At 37.8% G+C, this 14315-nt stretch overlaps 3 protein-coding genes across 5 annotated transcripts; 1 reads left to right on the top strand and 2 right to left on the bottom strand.

Annotated features, from left to right (window-relative positions):
* Positions 1-2246: 2246 nt before the first annotated feature.
* dhps (deoxyhypusine synthase) lies at positions 2247-7966 on the bottom strand. 3 transcript variants are annotated; one of them, XM_032588247.1, is made up of 11 exons: positions 7909-7966; positions 7389-7438; positions 6774-6973; positions 6168-6332; positions 5955-6076; positions 5380-5476; positions 5155-5241; positions 4966-5071; positions 4779-4882; positions 4223-4348; positions 2247-3137 (listed from the first exon to the last, which is right to left on the bottom strand). In XM_032588247.1, exons 3-11 carry the CDS (start codon positions 6966-6968, stop codon positions 3042-3044), a joined length of 1098 nt encoding a protein of 365 aa, XP_032444138.1. In that variant the 5' UTR covers positions 6969-6973; positions 7389-7438; positions 7909-7966; the 3' UTR covers positions 2247-3041. The 3 variants fall into 3 exon arrangements, with proteins under 3 accessions (XP_032444138.1, XP_032444139.1, XP_032444137.1); XM_032588248.1 differs by lacking the exon at positions 7389-7438 and having other exon boundaries at positions 7909-7960; XM_032588246.1 differs by lacking the exon at positions 7909-7966 and having other exon boundaries at positions 7389-7552.
* Positions 7967-8561: 595 nt separating this feature from the next.
* On the top strand, positions 8562-9305 carry LOC116736154 (guanine nucleotide-binding protein G(I)/G(S)/G(O) subunit gamma-7-like). The gene is made up of 2 exons (XM_032588463.1): positions 8562-8790; positions 8926-9305. Exons 1-2 carry the CDS (start codon positions 8707-8709, stop codon positions 9049-9051), a joined length of 210 nt encoding a protein of 69 aa, XP_032444354.1. The 5' UTR covers positions 8562-8706; the 3' UTR covers positions 9052-9305.
* A 408-nt stretch (positions 9306-9713) lies between these two features.
* Positions 9714-13847, bottom strand: fbxw9 (F-box and WD repeat domain containing 9). Its single transcript, XM_032588462.1, has 7 exons — positions 13372-13847; positions 13125-13278; positions 11773-12763; positions 11335-11483; positions 11042-11245; positions 10896-10961; positions 9714-10439 (listed from the first exon to the last, which is right to left on the bottom strand). The coding sequence occupies exons 1-7, from the start codon at positions 13482-13484 to the stop codon at positions 10365-10367; spliced, it is 1752 nt and encodes a 583-aa protein (XP_032444353.1). The 5' UTR covers positions 13485-13847; the 3' UTR covers positions 9714-10364.
* Between the last annotated feature and the right edge of the window lie 468 nt (positions 13848-14315).

Raw genomic sequence — 14315 nt, 5'->3', positions numbered from 1 at the left:
TAACAAAGTCGCATATTGCAGAGGGAAATGTCTTGATCATTGTTACAAGATTATGTGGTTGGTTCTGCTGCATTCATAGAGGGAAATGTCTGAGCCCTACGTAGATACTGTTGCTCTCTGCCCGGCCAAATTAAAAATGCATGAGCAAGCACCAATTACATGCAGATGTTGCGATGCTCTTGTCTGACTCAAACATCCTGTACATACGTTAACCAATACCTGAAGCAACCTTTGTCACAGAACAGATTTCAGCTGATAAAGTATCATTCGTACTGGAGATATCTACTAGCTGTTCTTGCTGTTTAAACTTTGACATATCCAGGGCCACATATGACTAATTGAATAAATTTCAGATTTATATTTAAAATATTTTCTTTCAACCAAAAAACACCCTTTTTGAAAGAGAAAAAAAAATTCTTCCTTTTTACATCTTTAGAAAATTGCCATTTCAAAAATTACTTGTATAGTTCTAAATAGTAGAAAAGAAAACCCTTCATTAGCATTACAGCAATCAATGCTCCTTATGATTGCTGAAAAGTTTGTTATGAGATTTAAGTTTTTGTGGCTGGAAGGCCTCCTTTCCAACACCCTAATCATTAGCTCCCTCCACAGATTCTATAAGGGATTGAAATCAGGTCTCTGGCTGGGCCACTCCAACTATTATCTATAATTAGAAGAAACATGTTGGTAAAATTAAAAAAAAAACATAACTTAATAAAAAAAAAAGGTTTCAAATCTCAATCTTGCAGGTTATGAATAATTTTTACTAATTGTAAGTATTTATTTAACAAAATATTTATTTGTTGCATTTTGGTACTTTTGGGCTTCCACAAAGAAACAGCGGAGAACTGAGAGTTTTGTTATTCAGGAACAAAACATTAATCAGGAAAACATGTCTTGATATAATTGGGTAGGAAACATAATGAATCAACTATTTAACAAAAATCTTTTTGAAGCATACAGCCTTAAGGTCTAATTATCTATACCCTGTAATTTTCCTTTTACACACTGAAGCAAAACTTTTATTACGCTGTATGTTTTAGCACAGACACCAAAGTTAAGGATGTTTTTGTACCAGACTGCGTCGCATTCAGATGTATGCAATGGAAAATAACAGGAAATTTGAGTCACTTTTAAGTACGAAGGCTCGTCAGCAGCCCCAAATGTCATCTCATTCTTTGAGTTTTCTTGTAGTTAATGCATTTCCTTATTCATTATGGGAAATGAATCATTGTTGCTAAAAACAAGCAGTAACAAACTCAGCAGAGGTCTAGCTCCGTTTTACCGAGCAAGAACTGAGGACGACAGTTGGCACACAATATCTTTTAACAGTGATACTGCTACTTTTCAAATCAGTCAGAATGGAACTACATACAATGAATCCCAATGGAGATGATCCCCAGAGTCACACACAACATCTGTGAAGCATCCACTGATTGAAGAAAAAGATTGAAGAAAAAGATAATAAAGCAAAAAGAGCTTTATTATCAAAGCATACTTTTTAAAAGGTATTTCAACAAAACAAACTACATCCTACATACAACTCTGGAAAAAAAATAAGAGGCCACTTAAAATGATCAGTTTCTCTAATTTTACTTTTTATAGGTATGTGTTTGAGTAAAATGACCATTGTTCTTTTATTCTATGAATTAGTGACAACATGCCTCTGAAATTCCAAGCAAAGATTTAGTATTTATCTGCAAAAAATTGCTTTCACACCTCAAATAATGCAAAGAAAACAAGTTCGTAATCATTTGGAAACAACAATACTAATGTTTTAACTCAGAAATCAATATTTGGTGGAATAACCATGAGGTTTTCAATCGGGTTCAGTTCAATGGTCTCTTAATTTTTTCCAGAGCTGTATATCCATCTTAAAACAGCAAGGTTCTGCAGGGAGAGCCTTGAAAACATTTGGAATATCCAGAAATAAATAGGGGAGACTAGTGTAATATCAGCTATATTTTAAATATTTGGGATCACTACAACCTTAGTTTGGTGATATATCTGCATATATTTCAGGATGTTGTGCATCCCTTAAATCAATCAGAATGAGGGTAAACATAACGCTCTATGGGTTATGTCATATGGTTAAACATGACCATATATTACTGTTTCAGTAATATAACAATTAAAATAAAAAAGTTGTCTCAGATCAATTTGTCCCAGTCTCCTCTAAAGGAACTTAAGCAAAAAAAAAAAAAAGTTTAATCTGAAATCCATTACTTGAAAAAAATGGACAATAGTTGATTTTCAAAGAAACCAAGTTTTATATATCCATAACTTAAATGGCTAAATGCATAAAATAACATCTTTGCATTGAAAATGTGTACCTTCTTACCATGTTTAATTAACAGAAGAGTGAAAATACCCTTTTTACCTCAAATGTAACAAACATACCATCTAACTTCGTTTCTATTATCTAAGACTGTTCACCAACCTAATCAAGTGCAACTCAGTGTCACATGATGGCATTTCCATGACTTTCACACACAAGACAGAAACCAAAAAAAAATGCAGCATTGATTAAAATCCAAAACTTTTAACAGATGTTTTCCTGATTTGTTAAACATACAGGAGCATCTTCTAAGCTGAAACATCAACATTAAAATGATCTACCTGCTCAATAAAACTAAAAATCAATAAGGCCTGATCATTAACAGCAGCCATGCATTGAGTGCAGAGCTGCAGCTACACTGACATGAGTTATGCTGCAACATGGTTAGTCTCTTGCTGTGTCAGACACACTCACGGCCTACAGCTAAACTCAAAAGCATTCTAGGAAATCTCTTTGGTACATGTGATAGCATTATACGCATGCTATTTCAACTGTCTTAAAGGCAAAGAAAAAAAACTCTTCTAATTTACAAAACTAAAGATGAGAGACAGCATTGAAATGAGACTTTGCCTCAAAATTTCATACCTATTCAGATTAGAAGTAGCAGATCTCAATATGATTCATGCATTCATATGGAGGGGAAAAACAACTATGAAAATAAAACAAGACGTTGTCTTGTTTTTTTTAAGGTAGCATAATCGCTTTAATCTGCTTTCTGTCCCGCTGTCAGCTTGTCGGCATGTAGAGCGAAGGTCTCGGCCACAATTAGAGGGAAAACCAAAGAGGCGTCTGCGTACACCTGAAAACCAACAAGAGATCACAGTAACTGTTTAATGAGACCACTGTTGCTGTTTTACCCTGGCAAATTTGACTTTAATCATTCAAATAATGTGATTATTTGGAGGCAACAATGACATTTTGGAGTCCAAACTGGAATCTGTGAAAGAAGCTGATGGCAAGGAGGCTGATGGCAACAACCTCAAAAACTCAGCTCATCAGCAACTGTAAGAAAGGTTGGATGGCTGTAATACCATTAAATATTTTTCCATTGTTATTGACATGTTTTCTTTTTCCATTTAAAAAAAAGAAGGGGGGAGAGAAACAAAATGTGAATAAAAATTCAACTATTACACCTTTAACATTGTTCTTTTTTATCTTTGAATGACTTGACTGTCAGAAACAAACTTTGTGGTTCGCTGAAAATAAATCTAAATCTACCAGGGTGTGAAAGATTTTGGGGCTTACTGTAGGACTGATAAAATTAAAAAAAACAGCGTCAGTTCTTAGCCCAAATAGTGATCCAACATTGCCACCTTTAGGCTGAAGCATGCCATTGCTAGAAACAATTACGTCAGATGATCCCATCTGATTATGAGAAATGCAATAAAACAACGTTGGTGGTGTTCAGCAAATCAAGTCTAAATTACAGTCACTCTAATACGCCATAAAGATTACACATTTCAAATAACATTCATAAAACATCACATCACCATGGTGTGTTGCGTCTCTCAGCCACATGAATCACTTTATAACTAAACTCCAAGTAACCAATGAATTTAACAGTCATGTTCGTGGACTGTGGGAGGAAGTTGGAGTACCAAGAGAAAACAACATGCATCCATGCAGGGGGAGCCTTCTTGCTGCAAAGCAACAACGCTTACCACCCAAAGTCATACATTGGTAGAATTTCTTTTTCTATAAAAACCTAAAAGGAGGGAGAGAGAAATAGAAATTGTGCTAAAAGGGGCAATCCCGAAAGAAAACTTGTCAGAAGCTGCAAAAGACCTGAGCTTGGAGTGGAGATTTATCTTTCAGCAGAATGACGGCTTCAAACATGAAGCCAGAGCTACAAAGGAAAACTAAGACTGACATGAGGATCTATACCTTAACAGGTTTGGCGTCTGTCCTGATCTTTCCCCAGGATACGGCCTCGTCAGGTCGGGCCCCAGAGTCCGAGCCATCAAACTCCTGACCCGTGTTCACAAACACAGCGTAGTCAGCGCCGTTTCTCTGGAAGAACAAGGATAGGAAAAGAGAGGAATTTTTTTTTCAGGTTTGCTCTCTAGGAATAAACTTTATTACAAATAGTATCATAAAAGCTTTAAGATAGCTTTTTGAAAATAATGGATACATTTAGATAATCTTTTTTTTTTTAAAAGTCACATAGTTCAAATATAGACGTAACAAAGACCTCTGATGGAAGAAAGACGCAACAGAGTCCCATTAGAAATGTTCTGACCAGCATTCAGCTTCCCACAAACCACAAAATTATGTAGTATGGCATAGAAATATTCTGACAGCACTTTAAATTCAATCAGTTGGAGCCAAAAAAGAGATCTTACAGTGCTTCTAATGCACTACTTCTAATAAGTTTGATCAACAGAAGGATATTTTTTTGTGCAAAAAGGTTTGCAAAGAAGATCACAGAAAGGTTATTTACCATGAGGTTAGCATTGGCTATATGATGTTTCACCAACCCTCCTCCCAGGATGATCATTCCTGTTTTCTTGGCAAAAATCGCCATGCCATTCAGCTTTCGTATATCTGAAACAAACACCAAACTCATGGTCTGAAGAGCTGGGACTACTAAAGTGGAACTGCTCCGTTAAAGCGCTGCTGCTTTTTACCTTCTACGATGTCCAAAACCAAGCCGGGGTTCTTAAACGAGTGGAAGTAGAGCATGTCGCCCAGAGAACCATCAGTGAGTGCAGGACTGAACACTGGGATGTTATTCTGAAACACAAAAATGTACTTTTAGCCAACTGGAATAATACGAGATGAGGTTTCATGTATCACTTCACATTTTAGGGAGAAACCTTGTATGCCCAGTAGTAGACAGAGTCGGTGTTGTTTATCTCCCTGCCGAGCCGATGGATCATTTTAGAGGGAGTCCACCGGATTCCCTGAAACAAACAAACCTGCTGTTTGATTTAAAGTGCTAAATATTGTGAAATGAGCTTTTACATGTTGAAAAACAGCTTCATGACTAATGCATGTCTTCGCATCAACAGATTGAATTTGCGTCAAAGTCAGTGGCTCACCTCTGTGTTTTGCTCCAATAACATTTGATCCAGAATGGGCATCAGCCAGTCTTCAAACTTGCAGTAGTTATCGTTGGGCACCAGAAGGTTTCCTATCCTACACTCAGAGAAGACAGATCAGGGACAATGGGTGGACACAAATATTTTAATCTATTCTATAATTTAATTTAATCTAATTTTATAAACATAAAATCACCATGTTTATTTGCTGATTTTATGCAAAATGAAAACTGGTGGAGAGTTTTAAAAAAAAAACATTATTGAAAAATAGTGAATGCATACTGTTATATCTAACAGGTAACATGAGAAGAAAGTTGCACTGAAAGTTCATCTGAAAATTTAGCACCTCCTCCATCTCTGCTGTACTTGAGCTTTGCTCTCTTATCTCCACCTCCATTCCTTCTGACCACTTCTTCACAGTCATTTCCAGGAAATTTCTATCCACACTGAAACATTTTTATTGTTTGTGCATGCCTCTTTTACAGAGTCATTAGAAGACGCAAAAAGTTTAGTTTCATCCTCCTTTGCTTCACTTTAAAAGCAGGAACTTTGTTTATCTAGATTCAAACACCGACCTGTTGATGCCTCTCAGACGCAGCTCTTTGCCCGACAGACTGAAGTCTCCCAAGTAAGTATGAGCCAGGCACTTAATGAAATCCTCCTCAATGCCTCCAGCTGTGGTGACAATCACATCCACCTAAAAACAAGGCAACCGGTAGAGATAAACTGCTACAGTCACATCAAATGGTTTCATTATTTTAGGCTACTATAAGTGAACAAGTTTGTACCATTTTGTGCTCTGCCAGGTAGCGGATGCTCTCTCTCACTCCAGAGCTGATGAGGTTGGAGGTGTATCCCAGGAAGATGGTACAGCCGGACTTGCGGGAGGATTTGCAGGACTCTTCAGACTCATTTTCTTTGTCTACTTCGACCGATTCCAGACGTTTCTCTATCTGTGATAAACTGTTGGTTAGCAGCAGTTCAACACTGCAGAGCTGCAACATTTTATTTAGTTAAGTTTGTTAGACATCAGATAAAAGACTATAAACCAAGGTGCTTTTTTTCCCCCTTTTTCTGTTATGTTAACGATACACCAATCAGTTCGGCCATTTATCCATCATTTATTTTTTGAAAATGCATCAAAACAAAGAAACTTCCTAAATGTGTGGTCTATAAACACGTCACTAACAGCATTCAATCTGATGTCCCCTCTATGAGTTTAATAGAAATCAAATATAATAGTGTTTGAATTCCTTTCGTTGTTGTTGTTTTGAAAGCTATTACCTTTATCATAGTCCAAAGTGAGAATTGAGGGAATTAAACAAAATCTGAATCAGCAGGTCAGACTAAAGAGAAAACCAGATTTATCTGTATGGGCTAGGAAAATCTCTCACCATCCGGTTGATCTCCTGGATGGCCAGACTCAAGCTACTGGCCTGAAAGCCTGTGGTCATGTACGTCTTCAGCAACGCCTTGAGATCAACCCCCTGGTTGAAGTCGTAGCCTCGGATTTTTGGCATATCTTCCGGGAGTTCAGCGCTGGGCTTCAGAACTGACTCCCTGGCAATAGATGGAGCATGGTCCGCCATTTTTCCTGTTACAAAAAAATGTATATAAACAGATGACAGAAAAAATTATTACGTATCAAAATGCAGAGACTATCTGGGAAAAGTAAGCAAATTAAGTGAAATGTGAACAGGAGTCTGGTCAGCAGCTCAGGCTGATAGTTGCTCTTTAACTGCACAATTAGAATGTAATATCATGAAAATTGTGGGATTTAATTTTTTAAAATGTCATAAACTCCATGGAGGACCAAAGATTAATACGTAAATACATACATACACACATACTGTACATATACGTACACATATAAAATAGCGCACAGAATTACATGTCAACACTTGAATGAGTATGTTAAATCCATGTGGATTGACATTAGCAGTTAGATGCTAGCAACCAGCAGCTGCTCGTTCTTCTGATTTTGAATATAACACAAGCATAAAACATACCTCTTTTTTACAAGATGTTATGTGATGACAGAGTGCTTCTGTTCCAGCACCTAAAAGTAAATATATTACAGTGTTGTAGCCCTGTACGCATAGCACAATCTAAGCTAAAAGCCCCCGCTACGGAAAACGCGAGTGGACAAACTTGATATAGCGCACACACTTCAGTGAAAGAAATGTGTGAAGGTATTTTGGGAGAAAAAGTATGTATGGCTTATAATTGAGAAGTTAAAGTGTAGAGAAAAATCTTTGAGGAGTTTTGTGACTGTATTTTATTTTTATTTTTTTTCTTCAGTTTTTCATAAATACAAAACGAAAGATATATCTCTTTATTAAGTACAGACCAAAAGTTTGGACACACCTTCTCATTGAATTCAATTAGAAAGTGTGTCCAAACTTTTGGTCTGTAGCTACTTTATTCTAGTACTAGACACAAATTGTATTCTTTGAGTCACAATTTAAAAAATCTTACACTTACAGTTTTGCCCCAAAACTTTGATGCAGAATTAAATTAAAAACTCACCAGGAACTTGCAGCGTGACAAATGGTGTAAAAGTCAAGGGTGCAGTGTAGCTTGTTAAACAGGATTTTAACTGACATTTGTCTACGGAAGAGGATTAGGGCCACTGAAAAAAAACAACAAACAGTTCTGACTTTAACCTCAGAATTCTGAGATCAAAGTCAGAATTGTTTTTGGTTTTTTTCCACTGGCCCTAATCCTAATTCCGTTATACGAGCTTTTTATCAACAGAATAATAGAATATCCAAACATGGCATTTGCGTACATACAGTATGTAGTGCCTTGCAATTGCAATCAGCTTAAACTTGTTCACATTTTCAAGAATAATGTTTTATTTGGGTTCCATGACAGACTAACACAAAGAAGTGCTTAATTGTGTAGTGGAAGGGAAAGTATGCATGGTTTTCAAATTTCCTTTCAAAAGTAAAAATGTGAAAAGTGTGGCATGGATTTATGTTTTGTCCCCTGTATCAATAGATCTTGGAGCCAGTTTTTGTTAACACTACTGCCCCAACTCTTTTTGGCTCTCTCTCCACCAGCATGAAGTCGTCATCATCAGCTGTGAAGTGTTATGCGATGTTTGTGACATTTTCAAAAAAGGTTTGTGTGACCTTTTATATCAGAGAGGCTTTGAACTCCTCCCAGCAGCGAATAAAAGAAGGCACACGGGTCAAAATGCAAAGCCAGGAGCCCATCTGAGCTGACTTTGCCACACGACCTGGACAGACTTTTGCATCAGGTTAAAATATTACTCTAAATCATTTTTTTGTAGGACATTTTGTTTTGGCAATATCAGGAAAGATGTGCAGCAGCAGCAACAGCATCATCCAGGCCCAAAAATTGGTGGATCAACTCCAAATTGAAGCAGGCATGGAAAGATTCAAGGTATGTGTGAATTCAAATATTAAGACACATCTACAATTATTACAGTGTGAATTTCAAACATTCAAAAGCTTTAATATGCTTTAAAAAATCCCCATTATTTGTTAATATTTGAACTTCTGTCTGTTGTCTGAGCAGATCTCCCTCACAGCAGCAGATTTAGTCCAATACTGTCAGGAACACAGACGCAGCGATCCTCTGCTAACCGGCATATCGGCTTCGTCCAACCCTTTCAAAGATAAGAAGACCTGTGTACTACTCTGACACCAGAAGATCCATGCCACAATACAGAAAACTTAGACTGGGAGCTCCAAATGATTAGTTTAGACATTTATATTTTGCCTGTCATGTGTTTATGCCTCATCTGCAAAAATACATATAATTTCTGACACAGAATTTTCAGGACTTTCGATGGAAACGTTAGTTTCACAGACTTATAAACAAAAGAACAGAAGTACTTTTATTGTGCATTGTAGTTTAATTTGTTAATGCATAAATACAATAAACAATTAAATATTTGTGGTTTCTTTGAGTTTTGAACATAGAATTTTGAACATGAATAAATATTACAAGATATAAATTACACAATAGCAAAAATTACCAAAACAACAGAAACATTCTTTAATTAAATCTATCAAATAAGAGTGTAAGACAAAATGACTTGGAAATGAATCAAGACTCCATCAACACTGAACATCTGGTTTTCAAAATAAATGTTCAGTTTGAACCTTAAAAGACAGTAAAAGGAACAGTTTGTTTATCTGGCAGTGTGGCTGAAGGTTAATAAAGCTGTTGTTTTAAGCAGACAGAGCAGGTTTACACTCACTGCCAAATAGCAGTAACTTCCTATTGTGTTAGATTAGAGTAGCTTGCTTGGAATACACTATTTGCAAGTGTATTGTACCACACATTTGTGACATGTGTAATTTCACTTCATATATTAGTTTATTGGATTTTCATATGGAAATATTCCTTCCTTAAGATAATGTCCAGGGATGCATTTATCTTTTCACCAACAAATATAAATAGACAAAAAAACAAAACAGAAACATGTTAATAAAGCTCAGATTTCTACTGCAAGATTTCATAAACTACAAGGTTTTAAGGCTTGACCTGAAGGGGGGAAAAAAACTTGCTAATTTTGCTGTGTGTGTGTGTGTGTGTGCTTGTGTATCTGGGTCCATGAAAACACAAGAGGCTGAAGAACTGAATCGATTAGGTAGGACGATTAACACATTTTGACAGGAATGCAGACAGAGTGGTTTAAAGTCCAGGTCCAAATCTGTCAAATGTTGCATAAGGTTTATTGGCAAAGCAAAGCAAAATATGATGTTTTTTTCTTGAGTCCATTGTCTAAAATGTATTTTTTTGAAATCCTTTAGTGAAAATGCACTTTATTATCCTGCTTTCTTTCTACTGCCAGTGTACATTTATTAGTAAGTAATAAAAACTCCCTCATCAAAAGAGCCTCTTTTTTTTTTTACCATTTATCCATAAATTTCACAATGCAGACAGAACGATATGGCCATCAAGTGCAGATCTTGTATGAAACGTTTTTCAAAATCTCCAGTGGCATTTTATTTCCTGGGCCTCCAGATATTCACCGTCTCATCGCCGGTGGACACAGCAACGATTCCAGCCTCCACACTCAGCTGACATTAGAAGAAAACGGTAGGAGGGACAGAAACAGATGAAATAATTAAAAAAAAGGATTAGGTCATCACTTTAACTTTTAAAAAACAATAATATGCTCATTTTATTAAAAGTAGGTGCTAAATATAAAGTTAGATATTTACCTTCGCCATATAAAAAGACACATTACCTTTTTTCCCTCAGTGGCCTTTTAGCCACTGGTGTTACAGGATCAGAAGTCATAATGTTGTCTAAAGGTGCAACAATATTCCTCCTGTAATTCTTAAATTTAACTAACAGAAATTATTTTTGTAATCCTCATTGACTCATCAGTGCAGCATTTTAGTCTCATTTAATGTGTGTAAAAAAAGGTGAGTCTTTTTGTACGCAGAATGCAAATAACTGGTTTCAGCTGTGTATACACAAACGTTTGGTTACTGTCATTAAACATTGATATTTTTATTTATAGAACTGACCCCATGGACTACACCGGCATGACACAGTGTACATAAAGTCCTTGGTGGTCCACTTGGGATATGGATCTGCAAAACACGTTTGGTTACAAAACAGGACTGTACTGGGTATAGAAGTCAAAACAACACAACTTCTCACTGAAACCCACCTTGACAGTTTTATCGGTAGAGCAGGTGTAAAGGCATCCTGCAGACTTGTGGATGCCAGTAACCAGAGCCGTGTGTCCCACATCAAACCTGGACAGGAGCTTTAAGGTGCCAGTCTGCATGGAGAAGGAGTGCAGCATGCCTTTCTTGTCTCCAGCCCAAACCTCATTGCCACTGTAGCTCATGGAGGATAAATAGGAGCTCAGCTGCAAACACAAACATTGACACTATCAGTCTTAAATCTGGATGCACAAGAGCAAAAATAAATGTTACGGGCAGTAATATCTATCTCCACCTTAATTTTCTTTAATGCTTTCATTGCCCTGCAGTCATAGACTGCCACAGTGCAGTCTTCGCTCCCTGAGATGATGTATGTGTCGTCAGCAGCCAGACACATTACAGCATTACCATGGAGATGGACACTTTTAATCAGTGGTTCAGCAGCTGGAAAAAAAATAACTTCGTTAGGCCATGCTGTCATTTGTATGTTTAAAAATTTAGAAAAAAATCCAGATTTTCTTTAAGAGCAGGAGTAATTGTCAGTGAACGGACTATACAGCAAAACTAACTAACTTAATTCATGTCTTAATTTTTAAAGCCTCAATGTTTTCTATAGGCCCTTTATAAAGAAGACCAACACTAAAAACATTTTGTTGAAGAGGAAGGAAAGAAAAACTGGATTTACGTGCTACAAATACTTTCACAAGGAACTCTATGTGGTAAGTGTTCTTACCTCTTGTGTCATACATATTGATCCTCTTGTTAAACGTCCCGGCCAGTAAAACATCGTTCTGACAGGATAGGCAGAGAACAGCTGACCCGGTCCTGATCAGGCCTCTATTGGTGCCGCCTGCCTGTAAGTCCCACAGCCTCACCGTACTATCAAAGCTCCCTGAGGCCAGCAGAGGACCCTCGGATGCCAGGCACCAGACCCAGCCCTGATGGGATGTGAAGTCACCTTTCCTTCCCAGCGTGTGCAGCAGTGTACCGTTAGAGCCTTCCTCCAGGTCCCAAAGCTTCACATCATAGTCTCGCGACCCCGTGGCACAAACTGCTCCCTTTCCTCCAAGGAGGAGCACCGAGTTGACCAGGGCAATGTGGCTTGAGGGTAATGTAATGCACTCCAGTGCCGGGGGAGGACTAGGACTTCTGGAAGGTTGGTCTTGGACCATTTCCACTCTTCCCCTGTCGTTGAGATGTCTTGGGTAGGCAAAGTCGTTTTGGTCATGTTGAGCTGCGTCTGGTCCCACATCGGCATTGAGCTCCATCCTTCCATCTTCAATCAGTGCAGCTGCATCAACCTCCAGCCTGCCTTCCAATCCCTCTCTCAACTGTTCCACCTGATCCCCATCTAAGACTGGCTGTATTTCATCATTCTCCACTTCCATTACTACTTCTATACCTTCATCAGCACCATAAGCAACCTCCTGTGCTGCCACTCCCACCCTAGCCACCCCCTCTCCTCCTTCATTTTCATGTCCTTCAGCAACCTGTCCTCTCTCCTCCAGCCTCACTCGATCCATTTCCTCCTCTGATTGTTTGCCCACATGTTGCACTTCACCTGCCCAGAAGGTAATGAGCTGCTCCATCTCCAGGCAAGAAGTGGGCCAGTCAAAATCATCCCTCGGCCCAACTGGAAACCTCACTCTTGATCCAATTAGTCTCTGTGCCCGTAGCTGCCAAGCTGTGGTGTCTTCACCCACTGTACTCAAAGTGCGACATACCTGAAACATGGTAAAAGATGAGAAATCTTCTCTTCTTGCAGAAGTGGTTATTACCCTTGAATTTTTCAATTTTGTCTAATATTACATCTTCAAACTCCAGTTGGCATTTCAAAAAGTAGACCAAAACAAAATGGTAAATGACATAAAAGCCTGTAAAAGCCTGAGTTGTTATTTGGCTCAACTTGGATAATGAATGTTTCAAACATCCATTTTCAGATTTTTATTTGGAAAAGAAAAACTACTTCCACTTTTCAGCTGGGCACTGCTTTGTTTCTCCGCATAAATTCTGATAAAATACAGAAGTTTTCCATGAAAATGTTCAAGGGTAATTCTGACAAATTTTCAGGCTTGTCCATCCTACCTTTGGCAGCACATTGATCAAACAATGTGCAGGAAGGTATGAAGCTATGTGAGTGAGGATCTCCCACGGTAATAACAACAAGTCACTTGATTCAGCAGAAGCAGATGGTGAGGGACTTGGTCCTGCTGATGGTGAGCTAACAGGAGGGGAAAGACTGAAAGGAATATGCAGGAAAAAAAATGAGTCATGACTCATCTCCATCTCGATAAACATGAAGACATAGATCGATGGAAAAAGATGGCTTTACCCCTGGAGCTCCATGTTGGAACGGTCAGTACATGGAGATTTCCGCTGATCCAGTCCACCCGGAACTCCTTTCCCTGATTCTGTTTCATGTAGGTTAACTCTAACCTCAGACATCTCTCTTTTTCCTAAAATGACCACTAACTCAACAGCTGTAAGCAAACATCTCTCTTAATTAATGATGCTGATTCATTAACTTAAAAAAAAAACGTCCCAAATTTTCCTAATGTGACAGTTACATCTGATATTTTGATTAAACAGTAACCATCTAGTTTAAAAATCCCTATTTTTTAACAGCTTTGCATACACTTTGCTGGGTTCAAGGTGAAGTTGCTGTCTCCGGTTTAAAAAGGTGCGTTACCTCTAAAAAACAAACTCATCCGAAACGGAATATGACAAGCGATAACAGTCAAAACACTCTACCTTAGTGATGTTGGCAAAAATCCAAAGTTCAAAATACAACTTCCGGTGCACACAGATGACGTCATTAACCGCAACAATGTTATTTCTATTTTGAGTTTTCACCTTGGAGAAATTCGTTGTTTTTCCAGTTCTAAATTATTTTATGTTCACTAGAGTTTCCTTGGGGTGTTTTCTTTTCAAGTAGCTTGAGTGTTACGTTATTATCGTTGCCGCACCCTGATTTTGCAGTGGGTTTAAACCTACGTCATTGCGCGACGTTGTGGTAAACACTCTTTTGAGTGGCAAAACGTTCGTGTCGGCTTCCATCATTATTTTCTCAGTGTTACTTTTGCTATTTTAGTCGTTTGGTCAAAGCAAAAGCATGTATTCTTATGTTATTTATTTTTATGTAAATCGAAATTACTCATAAAGTCCGCAACCATCTTTTTTCTTGTTGCCACTCAGTGGGCGCGGCCTTAAACAAACTTACCCGAAGAATAAAAAACAGGAGCCCATTTTATTTAGGACGTAAATATAATTAAGCAT

The sequence above is a fragment of the Xiphophorus hellerii genome, chromosome 16 (assembly GCF_003331165.1).
Source record: "Xiphophorus hellerii strain 12219 chromosome 16, Xiphophorus_hellerii-4.1, whole genome shotgun sequence".
NCBI lineage: Eukaryota > Metazoa > Chordata > Actinopteri > Cyprinodontiformes > Poeciliidae > Xiphophorus > Xiphophorus hellerii.
This window is presented reverse-complemented; position numbering and strand designations above follow the sequence as displayed.